The sequence below is a fragment of the Pezoporus occidentalis genome, unplaced genomic scaffold (genome assembly GCF_034315485.1).
Source record: "Pezoporus occidentalis ecotype Australia unplaced genomic scaffold, CSIRO_AGI_Poc_V1 ctg223, whole genome shotgun sequence".
Taxonomy (NCBI): Eukaryota; Metazoa; Chordata; class Aves; order Psittaciformes; family Psittacidae; genus Pezoporus; species Pezoporus occidentalis.
In genome coordinates, this window is record NW_026914106.1 from 1,914,120 (window position 1) to 1,931,592 (window position 17,473).

The 17,473-nt window shown below is 51.9% G+C and overlaps 1 protein-coding gene across 1 annotated transcript; it reads right to left on the bottom strand.

Moving 5' to 3' along the window:
* Positions 1-219: 219 nt before the first annotated feature.
* Positions 220-1,834, bottom strand: POU3F1 (POU class 3 homeobox 1). Its single transcript, XM_062620838.1, has one exon. The coding sequence runs from the start codon at positions 1,767-1,769 to the stop codon at positions 642-644; it is 1,128 nt and encodes a 375-aa protein (XP_062476822.1). The 5' UTR covers positions 1,770-1,834; the 3' UTR covers positions 220-641.
* Between the last annotated feature and the right edge of the window lie 15,639 nt (positions 1,835-17,473).

Consider the following 17,473-nt stretch of genomic DNA (forward strand, 5'->3'; position numbering starts at 1 on the left):
CACAACCTCCGCGCTCCAGGGCTGCTCCCGAGTTCCGAGGCTGGGTTTTGGCCGTCCGTGCCCGTGCAAGACCGAACACAAGACAACGGAGAAGTCCCGTTGAAACGCCGTTAGCGGGGAGGGGGGACGGGAAACGCCGCCGGGCTAAGGGGGGAGCAACGGGGCACCGCAGAGCTGCCCGGCCCCGGTTGGGCGCCCGCAAAGACGACACGAGACGGGTTCCTGGGTAAATGGTTTATGTAAGTAATAAAATATTTACTATAACATAAATAGAAACGTACCCTCGCAGTCTACATTGGTTTTGCAATAAAGATACAAACGAAAACCGAAACCCAAGGGGATGGGACCGGACCGAACCCACCAACGGGAGGGAGAGAGCTCCGCGCACGGTTAGAAAATAAATAGAAACGGGCCGGGTAAACGGTACCGAAGCGTCCTCCGGGCGAGCCCGGGCCGGTTCGGGGGCGCAGGGAATAAATTAGAGATCGCAAACCTTTGGCTACTGCTGCTGCGGCCGCGGCGGCTCCGGCGCGACCGGCGACCGGGCGCGGAGCGGCCGGGCCAGTCTGAGGAATAAATTAACGCGCGACGCCCGCGGCCGCTCCGCCGGGGGCCGGGGCCGGTGCCGCGGGGCCGGGCAGTCACTGCACGGCGCCGGGCAGCGCGTGGTGCAGCGGCGACGTGTCCGCCTGTGCGTAAACGTCCTCCATGGGGGGATGCGGGGCCCCGGCCGGCGTCATTCGCTTCTCCTTCTGCCGCCGGTTGCAGAACCAGACCCGCACCACCTCCTTCTCCAGCTGCAGGGAGTCCGCCAGGGAGGTGATCTCATGCGCCGAGGGCTTGGGGCACTTGAGGAAGTGGTTCTCCAGGGCGCCCTTGACGCCCACCTCGATGGAGGTGCGCTTCTTGCGCTTCCGGCCCTGCGCCGCGATCTTGTCCAGGTTGGTGGGGCTGCCCGTGCTGGAGTCCGTCTCCTCCAGCCACTTGTTGAGCAGCGGCTTCAGCTTGCACATGTTCTTGAAGCTCAGCTGCAGCGCCTCGAACCGGCAGATGGTGGTCTGCGAGAAGACGTTCCCGTAGAGGGTGCCCAGCGCCAGCCCCACGTCGGCCTGGGTGAAGCCCAGCTTGATCCGCCGCTGCTTGAACTGCTTGGCGAACTGCTCCAGGTCATCCGAGCTGGGCGCGTCCTCGTCCGGCGGCTCGGGCGGCCCCAGCGGAGGCGGCGGCGAGGCCGCCAGTTCGTGCGCTCCCGCCTCCTCGGCTCCCAGCGGGTCGCGCAGCCCGTGGTGCAGCGCGGGCGCCGGCGGGCCCAGCATCCCGTTGAGACCCGCGTAAGGCTGCGCGTAGAGCAGCGGCTGCCCCGACGGCGGCGACATGGGCGGCAGGTGATGCGCGCCGCCCTGCGCCCAGCCGCCCGCCGCGCCGCCCGCCGCCGGCTGGTGCACCAAGTGCGGGCGGTGGTGGAAGGCTGCGGCTGCGGACAGCTCCTCGCGGGGCCCCGGCGGGCCGCCCTTGGCGTGCTCGGCGGGAGGGAGATGAGCGGCGCCGCCGCCGCCGCCTCCGCCGCTACCCCAGTCCGTGCCGGCGCTGGGCAGCCACTGGTGATGCGCCAGCCCGACGGCGTGCCCGGCGGCGGGGGCCAGCCCCTGCAGGTACTCGTGGTGCATCATCTTCTGCACCTCGCGGTACGTGGTGCCCTGGTGCAGCCGGTCCCCGTCGGGGTGCATGAGCGCTGCGGAGCGCGGCAGGTACTGCGCGGTGGCGGCCATGCCCGTCTGCGCTGCCCCGCGCCGCGCCGCGCTTTAGAGCCGCGCGCCGGGGCGCCGCGCTCCGGCCCCGCCCCCGAACCCCATTGGCCCGCCCGCCCGCCGCCGCCGGCCCGCGCCGCTCCGCCATAGGGCGCCTCCCGCCGCTCCCGCGCTCCCCTCCGCCATTGGCCGGCGGCGGGAGGCCGCTGCTGCCGGATTGGCCGGCGGAGGAGCTCGGCGGGCAGGGGAGGGAGGGCAGCCCGCGTGCAGCCGGCCGGCGGGGCGGCCGCTGATTGGAGGAGGGAGGTTCATTCATGCCGAGCTGCGACCGGACACATGGGCGCGGGGCCGGGGCGCGCGGGGGCACGTGCGTGGCGCGGGAGTGGCCCCGACGGCAACGGTGGCACGGAACGGCACGGCAGGGAGTGGGACGGGACAGAGCAGCACAGCACAGTACAGTGCAGCACAGTGCAGTACAGCATGGAATGGGACAGACAGCACAGTACAGCGCAGTACAGCATGGAATGGGATGGGATGGGACAGCACAGTACAGTACAGTGCAGCATGGAATGGGACAGACAGCACAGTACAGTGCAGCATGGAATGGGATGGGACAGCGCAGCACAGCGCAGTACAGCATGGAATGGGATGGGACAGCACAGTACAGTACAGCATGGAATGGGATGGGATGGGACAGCACAGTACAGTGCAGCATGGAATGGGACAGACAGCACAGTACAGTATAGCACAGCACAGTATGGAATGGGACAGGACAGCACAGTACAGTACAGTAGAGCACAGCATGGAATGGGACAGTACAGCATAGTACGGTGCAGCATGGAATGGGACGGGACAGCACAGTACAGCACAGCATGGAATGGGACAGGACAGCACAGCACAGCACAGCACAGCATGGAATGGGACAGGACAGCATAGTACAGCACAGCACAGCATGGAATGGGACAGGACAGCACAGTACAGCACAGCACAGCACAGCGCGACATGGGATGGGACAGCACAGTACGGGACAGCACAGTACGGGACAGCACAGTGTGGCAAGGGACAGGACAGCACAGTACAGTACAGCACAGTGCGACATAGGATGGGACAGCACATTACAGCACAGCACAGCATGGAATGGGACGGGACAGCACAGTACAGTACAGTACAGCATGGAATGGGACAGGACAGCACAGCACAGTGCAGTACAGCATGGAATGGGACAGGACAGCACAGTACAGTACAGCATGGAATGGGACAGTACAGCATAGTACAGTACAGCATGGAATGGGATGGGACAGCAGAGTACAGTACAGCATGGAATGGGACGGGACAGCAGAGTACAGTACAGCATGGAATGGGACAGGACAGCAGAGTACAGTACAGCATGGAATGGGACAGGACAGCAGAGTACAGTACAGCATGGAATGGGACAGGACAGCAGAGTACAGTACAGCATGGAATGGGACGGGACAGCACAGTACAGTACAGCACAGTGCGACATAGGATGGGACAGCACAGTACAATGCAGCATGGGACAGCACAGCACAGCACGGCACGGTGCAGCATGGCACAGCATGGTGCAGAGCCTGCCCAGCACTGCCACACCAGCCTGCGGGGCTCCAGGCTGTGCCCTGTCCCCTCCGCCCCATGGTTTTGGGTTGTGTCAAAGCAGGGGGAGAATGCAGCCTCCTGCAACTGCTGCGCAGGGGTAGCTGCATGCCCCTGGCCAGTGAAGCCTGTGCTAATCAAGAGCTTCTCAAACATTAAAATCCCTGATTTACCTTCCCAGAAAACTGGGCCCCTGGACCCTGGGAAGGTGGGAGCCCTTTATCCCCATAGGATAAAGCACCAAGGGCCAAGAAATGAGGATCTGAGATCGTTTGGGTGTCATGGGAAATGTGGGTCTTGGAAGCAGCCTCACAGGCAAGTCTCTGAGCCGGTTTGAGGGTTGGCACAGGATAAAGGGTGGAGGAGTTTGTGGGAACAGACAGTGACAACAAGCAAAGGACGTGTCTGGCAGCGCTGGGAGAGGGGCGAGGGACACATTCATTAACCCAGCTCCAGACTTCATTTGGGGCTTGAGGCCCAAAGTGAACCAGGATGGGCACCGGGAACATTAATCACTTCTGAAAATTAATCTTCGCCTCTGTGCTCCTCTTTGTAAACTGGGAGCAGAGGCAGTGACCTTTGCCAAGGGCTCGGGTGAACAATGAACCACCGGATCAATATGTGTACGAGTGTAACATGTCAATGGCCGCACGCAGTGCCCTGCTGTCCCATAGAGAGGAGACGCCTGGGCAGGGTGGCTCTCTGCTGTAAGGGACGTTCATTGCTGCCTCCTGAGAGGTTTCCCACATCCCTTCCCTCTGCATTGAAGGCACCTTACCACTTCAGTGCACGACACCACCCAGCCCAGCAGGAACTGCTCCTGCCCTGCTGCAGCCGAGGGCTGAGCTGTCAGCAGCAAGATCAGCCTCTGCCCATTGCGAGGGCTCAGGCATCACCTCAGGGCACTGGGGAGCTGCTGACTCACGCAATGAACAGCTACCAGTGCCTTACCTTGCTGCTGGCAGGCTCAGTTTTGCACCATCCCTGCCAAAACTGACAAAGTCGGGATGGAACATCCGCAGTTTGGGCTGTGGGATGATGTGTCATTGGTTCGTGCCACTGAACCCAGCATCTCTTTACAGGTACACAGGCTTAGGAAGAGGCTGGGCTTAGCAGGAGAGATGGGTTTCATAGATCATGGAGTGCATTTCGGTAGGAGAATAATGCCCCTTTTTGTTCCTGAGGAATCCTTCGCAAGCCCTGCACGTGTCTGTAATGAATAGAACCCTTTCCGATGATGCTGTGACATGCTGTAAAATATCACACGTGGTGAAGCATCTTCTGCGTATTTTTGTCTGACCCAGACTCATATTCATGTCAGCTCCCCATGATGCAGTGCCACGATATTCAAATTCCTGGTAGCCAACTGCTGTTGATATTTATATCCCTTTTTAAGGGAATCACAATGAATAAATGTGCCCAGCTCTAACTTTATGCAAAATGAGCTGTGTGTAAATCAGTAAATCATTAACAGGAATGAATCATTCCCAAAGGCTGAGGACGGGATTTCAACTTGATCTGTTTATGTATTTAGGAGTCACCAAAGGAGAAAACACATTGTGTGTGTTAGTTTAGGTCCCCATCACAGCCTGTTTACACAGTAGTATTGGTTTATGCTCGATCAAATGATCTTTTCCAACCAAGGCGCTGTGCTCTGGGCTGGGTTTGCTTGATGGAAGTTGCATTTAAGGACTGGAAACAGCAAAAAAACAGAGGGAGATGAGAAATTCCCATTTAACACCTTCCTCAGCAACAACAGCTCCACAAGTGAGAGCCAGGTGGCAAAATTACCTCTGCTTTAACAACGTGCAGGATGGAAAAGCAGCGCTGCCCTTACGTAAGCCTTAAGGAAAGGTTTAAGACATGTCCATATAGGCGCTAACTCCAAGAGCTGGCCAAGCACATTTGTGTTCCCGGTGTCCCTGTCACTATTTCAGGATGACATTCCATGTAAAAATGACTTGTATTCTATGTACTATTATTTTGCCAGAGCTGTGCCATCCAGCAAATCCCTGCAGGAGGGCATCCAGGTTTCCTAGCAAAAGCTAGTTCCTTCATTATGCCTTCCCAGGAATATTGGCATGCAGTCCATTCCCTCTTCAAGGAATAAACAACCCCATGGGCAATGTTCGATGTGATTCATTCTCTGTGTGATTGTGACAGCATCAAAACCTGCCTAATGCAGCTGGATCCAAGGCTGGTGGGAGGACTGAAGTAACGAGGCAAGCTCGGCACGTAGGGAAGTGGAGCCTGAATCCCTGCAGGGATGCAGCATGCGCTGTGCTCCCCTGAGCGTGTCCAGGGAATGGGGATGCTCAGGGTTGCCGCTGCATGGGACTGCTCTGTGACAAGGGGCTGTGTTGTGTCAGGGCACCATGGCTGGAAGCCTGTCTCAAAGGGGATGGAGGAATCTCCCCCACCAGTTTTCCACTAGAAATGTGAATTCCAGGTCCCCTGCCACTCCCCTCCTGGTCTAGGTTCAGCTCCTGTGTGTGATACACATAGGAGACCATGCTGAACACTGCAGTGCCAGCAGGAGAATCCATGCACCGGAGCAGTTTTCCTGGGGTTGAACAGCACCAGCCTGCTCTTCACACTGGTGCAGACTGGAAAGCTGTTCTGGAGTTACCCTGCACAATGACAGGTCTACTAACACCTTGGGAAGGGAGTGTGCAATGCCATGTCCTCGCTCGCTGGACAAATCCCAGCTGACCCAGGAAGTTCACATGGGCTGCAGGGGCTTTAACCCACCCTGGGGTTAGGAGTGCTTTGTCTTCAAGGCAAACCAACAAAGACACTGCTGCATCTACCCCCAAATCAACAAGAGTCCTCCCCAAGACACAAATCAACTTGAGAAGAGGATGAGCTGGCTTCTGCGAGCTGTGGGTCCAGGAGATACGGCAAGTGCCAAACACCAGACGTAGTGAGAGGTTCTCACCCTGCAACTGCATGCCCTGGAAGATGAGAGGAGTCCAAGAGTCAAGCCTTCTCAGAGTAAAAGCGTGAAAACCCCCTGAGGAGAGGCAGCGTCTCCCCAAATCCTTAGCATTTTGTCTCAACGCCCCTCCTCTCGCACAGACGGTTGATGCTGGGATGGCTCTGTCTTGTGGCAAAATGTCCTTTTTGCTTTGCTCATTTAAACTTGCAAAATCCCTGATTTAACGAGTGCCAGTGAACAACTTTGTGGCTGGGACAGCAGTGATTTTAACCACAAACTAGAGAGGAAGAGCAACGGAATGAATCGTGGAGAACAGTTAGCACCGCAGCGCGAGGACTGCCCTCAGTTGGGCATGGTCTTGTGATTATTTGAAAGATGTCCAGCAATACGTTCTCACAAGGCCCAAATGAATGCAAAAAAGATGCTCTTGTGATCTTTTATTGAATCAAGGAAATTTAGCTTAGGCAGTCACTAAATTCCTATTTACACAACAGCCCTTAATGTCTCCAGAGGAAGCACTCAAATGTATTCTGCAAATAATCCCTATTTATGAAAGCTCTGTAATATGCATTTACATAATCCCCACTTTAAAAAGCTGTATCAGCTCTAAAGTTCTTCAGCTCAGAGATATGCCCCAGGGGATCAAAAGTACCAAGCAAAACAAAGGGAAGTGAAACATACACATGCACGCACCCAGAGACACGCACCACGAGCTGTGAGATTAACAGAGGCAGAAGGAGGTAGCGATGACATAGCAGCCTTCCTCACCCCTGCCACCTCCAGCAGTGTTTGTGCCATGAACACAGGCACAGGTACAAGTCTATGAGTGGCTCAGCGTGATTTTGAGCCCCTGCAGGTACCACTTGTGCTTCAAGTCCCTCTCGGCTTCCCTCACCCTCTTCCACAGACACCATATAGGTTCATGGTATCTGCTCACTACCATAATGAACCGCATGTTTGGGGATGTGTGTAGTAGCTTCAGGAAGCTTGGCACGAAGCTGGTGGGTCGCACGTTTTATTCCTACTCAATATGGATATTATTAATATTCCCATGTGATGGATGTGGCATTTTGCTGTCGGAGGTGCTGTCCTTGAGATAAGAAGTATGACAGGGTGTAGATCTGCACCAAGCATGTTAATGTTGCTGAAGGGCTTGAATTAGGAAATGCTGTTCTTTACCATGGAAAACAAGCTGCCCCTGAAAAGCGGATTCTCCAGGAGGAGTGTGGGGTTTGGACACTGATTTGTTACCTTGGTTTTGATTAGGAAGGAAATGCTCTGACTTGTCTAATGAAGCACCAGTTTCACAATTCCGATGGCTGGGTAAAGCATGTATTAGATTCAGTCAAACTAAGAACGTGAAAATGCCATTTCCAGCTGCAGAGAGACACCTTCACTGCCTGCACATTCTTCACCATGAGTGTGTCTTTCAAACTCTTTCCTTTCAAACTCTTTCATTAGCATTTCTAATAGAAATGAGAACATGGAAGCACAGAAACGTTGGTATTTGCCTTCAGCAAATGCCAGCATTCAAGTGATGTGGAGCTTTGCCTGCAAAAAGCTCACCCTCTCTGAAGCTGCTGGGTTCTCAGCCAGCTCCAAAGATGCTGCAGACACCAATGGGATGCAATAGCCAGTGCACAGATGTACACTCAAGCCATCTTCCCACCTGGACCAGTCCTTCTCCAGAAGCCAAATAGGACTTTCCTGGTCTGCTAGCATAGGGCAGGGTCCAGTGTCCCCTCAGCTTCTTTCTGCTCAGCCCGAGGGAGCACTGTCCTGCATAACAGCCTGTAGAGCTCTTCACCTTAGAGCCAAGCTTGTCCCCTGAGCGAGGCTGGTGGTAAAGGAAGGGCTCAGCACTGGGCTGCATCACGTCCCTGAGTCACTAAGCATTTCTTCCCAAAATAACACAAAAGCTTGGTAATTCCACTCTGCGCATTCCGAGCTCTGTTCCACCTTAATAATGAGGCTTTTGAGTTAAGGTTTCCATTTAATGAGGCTCTTTGCAGTTTACATAAAAACCCCACATGAATAAATACTCAGTTCAGAAAAGATAAGACCTGGGGATGAGTCTGGCGGGGGTTCAGCAAGAAAGATTATGCATACAGCAGATAAAGGTGTCTACGGTTGTGCTGTCGCTTGATCTTGTCAATCTAACACCAACTGGAACATGGAGGAGAAGCAGCCGTTATTCCTCCGGAGTGCAGTAACGGGATCTCAGGAATCAGCACACCTGGAGCTGGTCAAACTCAGGGGCAATCATGTGCCTGTCCCTCAAAATCAGTGGTGATTACAGTCAGCGTGGCAATCTGCACAGTCTGATTGCTGGGAAAAGGGAATTGCATGGACAATGGCTCCTATTTTCCTTTCCCAAAGAGATCTGGAGCTGGTCGTGCGTGTCCCTTTATTCTCCCTACTGCACACTGATCAATGATGCACAGTTCCAGGGCTGGTCTTTCAACAGCAACAGGCCACACTTCCCACGTTGGCTCCCCAAAATGGGCTGTTTTGAGCAATACAGATGCAGAAGAGGGAAGCAGACTGTTCTTTGTGGCAAGGCTGAGGTGGAAGGGCTGGGAGAGGAAGGGACAAATCCCTGTAATTTTGTTGTTACTACAAATTATGCCTTGTTTAAACTCTCCACCTCAGGCTTTGATTTGTTATCCTGGTGCTAACCCATAGATTCATGCTTTGCTAGTCTGGATTCAAGGTGGTATCATTCAGCTCATCGTCAAGGCCAAGAGCCCTCCCTGCCTTCTGCCTGCTCTGTCACGCTATGGTAATCTTGGCACTTGGTGTGACTCATCACTGGCCCTGTTGTGATAACTGAGGCAGAGCACAGGAGTTCAGAGGGAAGGAAAACATCCATTTTTAATGCCATCCACCTCTGAGGTGATCACGTGCTTCTGGAGAACAGCAAGCAGGCACCAGCCTCCAGCCTCCCCATCTCTGCTCCTCCCTGCCTGCGCTCTTCTCACACCAGGAATGGGGGCCTGGCAGTGCAGGCTGAAACTCAGCAGCAGGAAGAGGTGATGCTGCTGGTGGCTCTTCACTGGTCTCATTCTCTCCAGAGACAGGGAAGGGGTGAGCAGCTGGCGTGGAGGAGCACGCCCAGGACAGCATGTCATCAAGTGTGGGCAGTTTTATAAGGATGATGCCACCAACAAATTTCCTTTCTCCACTCCTCTTCTTGAGTCAAGCTCGATGACAATACCAGACTTGGTCAGTTCCAAGACTCATCTTTGATCAGCTCACCCAGGAACTTCTCCTTGTGGGCTGCTTCCCAGCAGTCTATTAGTTTCTGTCCTCCCTTTGGCCATCTCCTTACCCATTTAAATTATTCTACTAACCTCTACTTCCTTCAGTCCTGTAGAGAGCCCTCATGAGACTACTGGGGGGGGAGTGTCCAAATCATAGACACAACATAACACAGCTAACTGTGTGAAGTCTTATATGACAGACAATGATTCCTTGTGCATGCAAATAGTACTGAACTGAGTGGGAAGAGCAAGGGCTGCAAGGGACAAACCTTTCCTCAAGTGATGCTGGACCCCGTCACACTATTCCTGTTGGGATAGGAGGAGCTGAGGATGAGGAGCCTGCTCTGTGCTTTGGCAGGAGTTTCAATCTGTGAGTCATAGCTCTACTGGAGCTGTACCAGCCCCTTGGCCAGACAAGCTTTGCCTTCATTAACTCTTTCCTGCAGGAGAAGCAGAAGCCAATTAATTACAACCTAGATGTTATTCCATTAAACTCCTCGAAGCTCCAGGGGAAGAGCCTTAAGACTCTACTCTGATCCTGTTGCCACTGACGCCAGTAAAAAGCTCTCCACAGACTTGGACGGGAGGAGGTATTAATTCCACGTCTGCTTTCAGCCTGGAGCATGGCCACACGGGGTGCCACTGCCAGGAGGGCCGTGCCTCTGAACACCGTCCCTCTGCCCCATCAGCACCTGCCTTAAGGAGATGCATTGTCTGAGAGAACGATTTCTGCTGGTCCTGGACAACAGAGCGAGCGGCCATCCTCCCAGTGGCCATATATTGTAGTTACCATCAAAACCTTGCTCCTGTATCTTACCTTAAACATTCATCCTGCTGCTCCCTCTAAACAAACAACCCTGAGCCTTTCACTTTCCAAGCTGAACAGACTTTAATTAATTGGATTTGCAAAGGGCGATCATCACCATCTGAAATGACAGGCTTCAGATCATTCCCAACACTTACGGTTTTGCTTCTAGATGAGAAATCTTCATAAGCAGAGATTAAGTCACAGCTCCACAAGGCTGGTTTTGAGTGGGCACATCTTAGAACCGTTCCACAATCTCACTATTTGTGTTCAAAGAAGTCAGAGGACTGAACGCAGGTTGCCTGTGTCACACTGGACTGCGCAGTTGACAGGGCAGGAACTGATCCTGCTTTGTTATAAGAACAAGGTAAATGACTTCATCTGGTGCAACGCTACAGACACATCTTTGCATGGGGTCTGATGCCATAAAGCCACGTTCTCTACAGTGCCTAAGCAGCTGGTTTTTTGTTCACATGGTGTGGAATAGGTACAGCTGATAAAAGAAGTGTATTATTTACACAGCGTAAAATAACGCCACTGGTCTTCTGGACACAGGACAGCATAGTTCAAAGTCACATTTCCCTTTGTTCCTCTTGTGGTGCAAGTAGCCGGTTGGCAAGGGCCCAGCACTTCTCAGACTGCTTACAGGACTGCCTCGTCTGAGCTCTGATCTGTGCCACAGCTTGTATTTCTTGTATTCTGCTTAGTTGCACCGTGGGCCAACAAACTCCCACTGCAGCCAACAGGCCCTCGAGATGCAGTGTTTTTCTCAAGCCGTGGCGCAGTCATGTGTCTCCTCTTCCCTCTTACTGCTCTGAACACTTTTCTTCCCAGTCCAATTTATTTGGGTCACCATTTCCTAGGAACTCATCAACAAAACTCAGCAGCAGTGCAGGAGAGGTGCTTTGCTCCTGCTTTAGTCCACAGAGGTGGTAATGCTCTGGTGGTGGTCACGTCATGGAAGAGCTCAGATGCGGGTTCATCTCTTGATGTGCACGTCTGTCCTTCCCAGGGAAAGGGCAGTGGATTGAGGAGGGCAAGAGCTTCCTGCAAGCCTCTGGCAGATTGTTTCAGTCAGTCAAGGTGGATCTAAAAAGAGAGAAGAGCTCTCAGTAAGAACTCAAAGAGAAGTCACAATACAGAACAAAGAGTGAAAGTGAAGAAAACCAGGTTAAACATTTCATCGTTATTTCTTTTCTGTCAATCCCTTTTCTACTGTCTGGTAAATTCCCTTTCAGGGCAATTCAGGACTGTTTAAACCCCCTGGATGAACACTACCTTGCAGTGGGATTCTTCAATAGCCAGGGTGGGACAGCTTTCCAATGGCTGCTGTGCCTCACCTCAGCTTCAGTTGTTTCTGGACAGCTACAGGCTTACGGAGAAAAAAATTAAGATGCACCAGCCCTGATCTGGGTTCAAATTGTGGTTCCACCAGTTCTGGGTCCAAGAACAGAGTATTTTTGCCCATGAGTTTTTGTGTGCAGATTCCTACATGAAGAAAAAGAAGCTACACTGTACAAACATGTCTCTGCAGAGCAGAGCCTTAAAGAGGGGAACTGATACCTGCATCGACTCAAGTGGCCTGCGTACTCCATTTCCTCCCCTCTTCCATTCAGTCTCACAGCATATCACAACCCATTTGTCTACAAGTACACGTTCAGAAATGCCATTATTTCTTCAGTTCAGCTGTTATAAACATGCTCCATGCTTCAGAATGAAGAATGAGCATGAAGGTTGCCTGGTCTTTCTACACGACTGTCACTTCATACATATACAGAGGAAAAACACGAACTTCTTTAAACTGGAACAACATATAAAGTTAAGATCCATTGAAACTAACCAAGAAAAACACATGTAAATAACAAAGCTTCCAAAGCAGCTCCTAGCTGGCCACAGAGCTGTACATTTTAACTCCTTGCCCATCAGTGATCGCTTGGGAAGACCCAGCACTATCTGCAATGCATGTGCACACACATGCAAGAAGCCAATTAAAGCAGCCAGGGCCGGCGTTCCCTCCTGACTTCTTCATGGATGCATGCAGCTTGAACAGCTTAATGAGATGGGACAGCCAGAAGTGCATCACTAGGCAACACAACACTGCTGGCCAGCCTGGCCCCGCAACGGAGGGGGCTGGCAAGAGGAGCAGCACGCCTTGGTCAGCATCAGGAACCGAGCTGCAGAGGTGGACATGCAGACAAAGATGTCAGGAGGAAATCAAGGGAGAAGACCCTCATCTATGGACTGTGCTAAACAGAGAGATGGGCAGGAAGCTGGAGTGAGCACTGCCAGCACAGAGAGGGATGGTCCTGCCTGAAGCCTTTTGCTCCTCCTGGGAGACTGCATGGGAGCAGCTACCTTCAAGCAAGTGGGAAAGGTCCTCGCATGCAACTACGTTATTGCCAACTGTTAAGGAGTACCTGGGTTTCCATTATAGTGAAACGAAAGGAATTCAGCTCCTCTGCTCTCTTGGGGCTGAAGCATGCATGTGTCCCATCCTGTGAGCCTTCACTGCAGGGGCTCCTGTGGGGAGTGATCCTCCACTTGCATTTCAGACACCTGTATATCACAAGAACCATAAGTTCAGGGCTCTGCCCATCCCTGAGATCACAGTGAGCACCCTTCCTGCAAGCCTGCAGTGTGAGTGCTTTCCAGATGTTAACAGCTGCACACCCTCCATCAGCTAAATGCACACAGAACGACTGGCAGGTTTAAAGCATCTGCTACAGATTTTACCCAGGTGAAGCAAGGCTGACAACCAGTAACACTTGGAGCTATCAAGTGCCTCCGACAAAACACAGCTGCTTGTTCCTGTGTCAGCAGCATGGTGCGTGAAGCACTGATGACTTTCAGAGGAGAATGTCACAAGGGATCTTTTTCCCACATTCCTATCCTGAGATCTTAGAGTCAAGTATAGAAATAAAGCAGAAGAGCATCAGAAACTGCACCAGTTTGGAAGCCTGTATCCCTGTCTGCTTGCACTGCTTCAGAGCTACGATGTCTCTCCCCACATTAGGTAGTATTTTCATTAGATACCCAACCTCTGGTTCTGATTAAATAACTTGTATAATTAGATTGAGACATCTGCTTATCCCTCCGGGGAGAAATCCTTTTCAGCAGTGGACTCAGTCTGATCTGGTTAATTACCTTAGCATTACTGTATTAATACGCAGTTTCTTGATGGCAAGAAGCTGTGGTATTAGGTTTATTCCTCCTGGCTTTCCCAATACTATAGCAGGACAGTTTAGGGATTAGGAATCAGGCATTGAGCCCAGTATTCCCCTGCTCTCTGCACTCATCTCAACACTCTCCCCTGGTTTTACTGATTAAAATATTCCCTGTTTTGCTTGCCTGTTGAATACAGTTTCCAGGTTCTTTGTTTCACATGTAAGGATAATATATTCCCAGTGACTGATACCAAGCAATGCATTCTGGGATGCTTTGGAGTAATTAAAGTTCTCAGGCTGCTTTGGTGATGCGGATCTGTATCAACAAACAGATGCATTACTATGGGCACTGCTTGGTTTTCAGGTCATCCTCCAGAAGCAGAGCAGTCCATGTACAGGCTGGCAAAGTGGAAAGGACACAGGAGGAGAGAAACACGACGTGAGCTTCAGGTTTGCAGGCACTCTCGTTTCCTGGTGCCTGCACGTTTGAACATCTGCAGGCACCTGGACTGCAAAGTTCTGCAACTGCAGGAAAGACAGATTCTGTCCTTGGGACAAGCTTGACCGAAAATGAACCAACTGATGCTGGAACAGAAGCGACTGAGTTTTGCATCCAAGCTGGGAAAACATCCTCAGAAGTGGCTGGCACTGAGCCCAGTGGGCACCGAGCCCCGAGGTGGGTGCTCCGGAGCTGCACCAGCAGGCAGGAGCTGTCCCTGGGGCGTGCAACCGAGTGCCTGCTGGCAGTGGCCCAGGGGCAGGCAGCTCTGCCAAGGCCCAGGCTGAGCACCCCAAGGTGCCACTGGCTCCGAGCTCATTACCTAAACAGGCTGGTCCAGGGGCCCAAAGGCACTTGTGGCAACGGTGAGAACTGAATCAGGAGCAAAAGAAAGATTATGCAATAGAGCGTTTTTCTATCAACGGATGGAAATACCTAATAAGATGTAAATCATCTGTTTGATAACCAAGCTGTTACAGAACTAGAGATTCAGGCTTCCCAGGGAAACTTCAGTTCTCAGAACCATCTATTTACTATTTATATGACTTGCCAGCCTCTCTAAAGGCCTGTCCTGTTCAGAATGCTGTACAGGCAGCCAGAAGGCGCTTTCACAAAGAATTGTCCGGACACTTCTCAAAGCAAAAATATATTCAGTGCAGAACTTAATTGTGACACTAAACCTGTGAGGTTTAGAGAAAGGCGATGGGGATGGAAATCATGGGAGAAGAGAGGCAGAGGAAGGTAACATCAAACGCCTATAGGAGGTCAAAGCAATGATACCCTGTCTGGCAACAGAGGTGACGGTCAGACCAGCACAAAGCCTGCAGCAGTGCCTCTCCAGAACACTGTCCCAGAGCAGACAGCATGCAGAGCCCCACGACACAAGTGAGGTTTGTTATCCAATAGCTGGTAGGTTTCTCTCTTCCCTTCCTTGACTGTGCCCAGTTTATTATTTATTTTTGTTCAGTTTATGTAAACCTTCAGCATCCCACATTCTGCAGCAAAGATTCCTGCAGATTAATGACACACTGTGCCAAGAGCCACCTTCCTCTGTTTGAAGAACCGGAGTCAGTAAGCAAATCACCTCTGGGTCATTTCTTCATGCTACTCACGACTGCAGAGACTGCTGTCATTTTGTCCTGCAGTCACCTCTTTCCATGCTGAGGAACCACAGCCTATGGAGCTGTGCCTCCTATGGATGCCGTTCTATACCCTTCATCAGTCTTCTTGCAGAGTTTTGAATATTTTTACAGGTGTGTAAATGCTTCAACAACCAGCACAGAAAGAGAATTAAATAATTTCACCTGATTCCTGTGACCTCTGCTCCCAAGAATACTGGGCCACCCAAAGCAGTGATCAGGAGAGAGGTGCCCTCCAAGAGCCAATACATTCAGTTTAGAAAGATTTAAAGGCAGTATAATTGAGGAACCATCTGGGTTTTAACAAACCTTTCTGTTTGTTTGTTAGCATTAACACCTAAAGTAGATCCTTGCTGGGCAAACAGTATAGGTAAGCTTTTAAGGAAGCGAAGGAGGCAACCACTGCAAAGAAGGCAGGAGAAGCAGAAGTGTTTCTTACAGCACCACTCAGCACAGAGTGGAATCCAAGGGCTGGCTTGCTGGCAGACCGGTTCCAGTTTCAGCCCAGACACGTTCCCCCTCCACTCCATTTTTTAGGTCAGGTAAGTAAAGGTTGGGTTTTGTCCTGAGTACTTTTCTTTCCTTGTAACTTCCATGCATGGAAGCATGAGACAGAACCAGATACATTTCAAGCAAGACAATGGATTACCTTGCACTGATGTGGAGGCCCAAGGTGTCTCTTATTTATCACAGTATCACAGTATGCTGGAGATTGGAAGGGACCTCAAAAGATCATCTAGTCCAATCCCCCTGCCAGAGCAGGAACACCTAGATAACGTTACACAGGAATGTGTCCAGGCGGGCTTTGAATGTCTCCAGGGAAGGAGACTCCACAACCTCCCTGGGCAGCCTGTTCCAGTGTTCCGTCACCCTCACTGAGAAGAAGTTCCTTCTCAAGTTTAAGTGGAACCTCTTGTGTTCCAGTTTGCACCCATTACCCCTTGTCCTATCATTGTTTGCCACTGAGTAGAGCCTGGCTCCATCCTCGTGACACTCCCCCTTTATATATTTATAGACACTAATAAGGTCACCCCTCAGTCTCCTCTTCTCTAAACTATAAAGACCCAGCTCCCTCAGTCTTTCCTCATAAGGGAGATGCTCCACTCCCTTAATCATCTTGGTTGCCCTGCGCTGGACTCTCTCCAGCAGCTCCCTGTCCTTCTTGAATTTATAGCCCTCATTTTCTTGCAGCAGATTTGCATAGCTGCACTCCTGGTGGCTGACAGGCCTAAAGCTCTGAGGCTCTGGAGTCAATGCAGATACCAGGGAGCGGGATAATCCAGCAGCCAGGTATCACTTCGCATTATGTCGCATCACGACCTCTGCGTCGCTGGACTGAACCAACCTGGCCACAGAGTGTGAAGCGAGCCTGCAAAAAAGTGGGGCAAAGGAGAATTTTGCCAGAACACTGAGATTTCTTGGTTCTGGAGGGGAGAATTCATTATTCCTTGCATCACGTTGGCACTGCGACTGCTTAGCAGGTACAATGGGAACATCCAGGTCTGCCCGCGCTGCGCAGCCACAGTGTGTTCAGGGTAATTCAGACAGGATCAGGGACCTGACAAGAGCTCTCATGCACACACTGTCACTAGGAGTAACTTTCGGCCTGAGAGAAAGCAAACTGCTTGGGCAAAGGCTAAACACTCCTGGCACCTGGTTTGGAACAGGGATGTTGCCTGGTGTCAGACAGGTGGATTGCTCCTGTTGTCATCACTGTTAAATGAATTGTGAATGAAAATGCCAGGAGACAGAGTGTGTGGTTGAGCAAGACTTGTCATCTCCCTCACTGGTGACATCCCAAAGGTGGTCCTCTGAGGACGAGGCTCGCTAGGGTGTATAGCAGAAGGGTGTATCTGCTCCCAGGCTCCAGCTCAGACCTGAGCACCCACATCCAGGAGCCACTACTGTAAGAGACAAGGGAAACCACACCAAATACCTGTTCCTTGGAAGAAGATGTCACAGAAGCCACACAGAGCTGGTGAGAAGAGGTCAGTGCCTGACTTCAGTGAGCTTCTGCAAGGAGAAATGCTGAATTAAGTGGGAGGGAAGTGACTGGCTTGCATAAGCAGTGCTGAGCTGTGCTCCTTGGCATCCCTCCCGTGGCAGCGGTGGGAGCCCTGCTCCTCCTCAGGCTGCCAGGCTGCAGGCAGCACACCAGCAAGCCCAGCCACAAAGAAGGGCCTAAGCAAACTTAGATCCAATTGCACAAAGCTGGATCATGCATCATAAAACCAGCTTTGTTTCATTAATCCTTTGATTGATTTTAAGGCCTTGCAGACATTGAAAGACTATTAAGAGCTTTGTGT

Bases quoted from the DNA above. Each gene is read 5' to 3' on its own strand.
- POU3F1 (XM_062620838.1), bottom strand. From the start codon at position 1,769: ATGGCCGCCACCGCGCAGTACCTGCCGCGCTCCGCAGCGCTCATGCAC.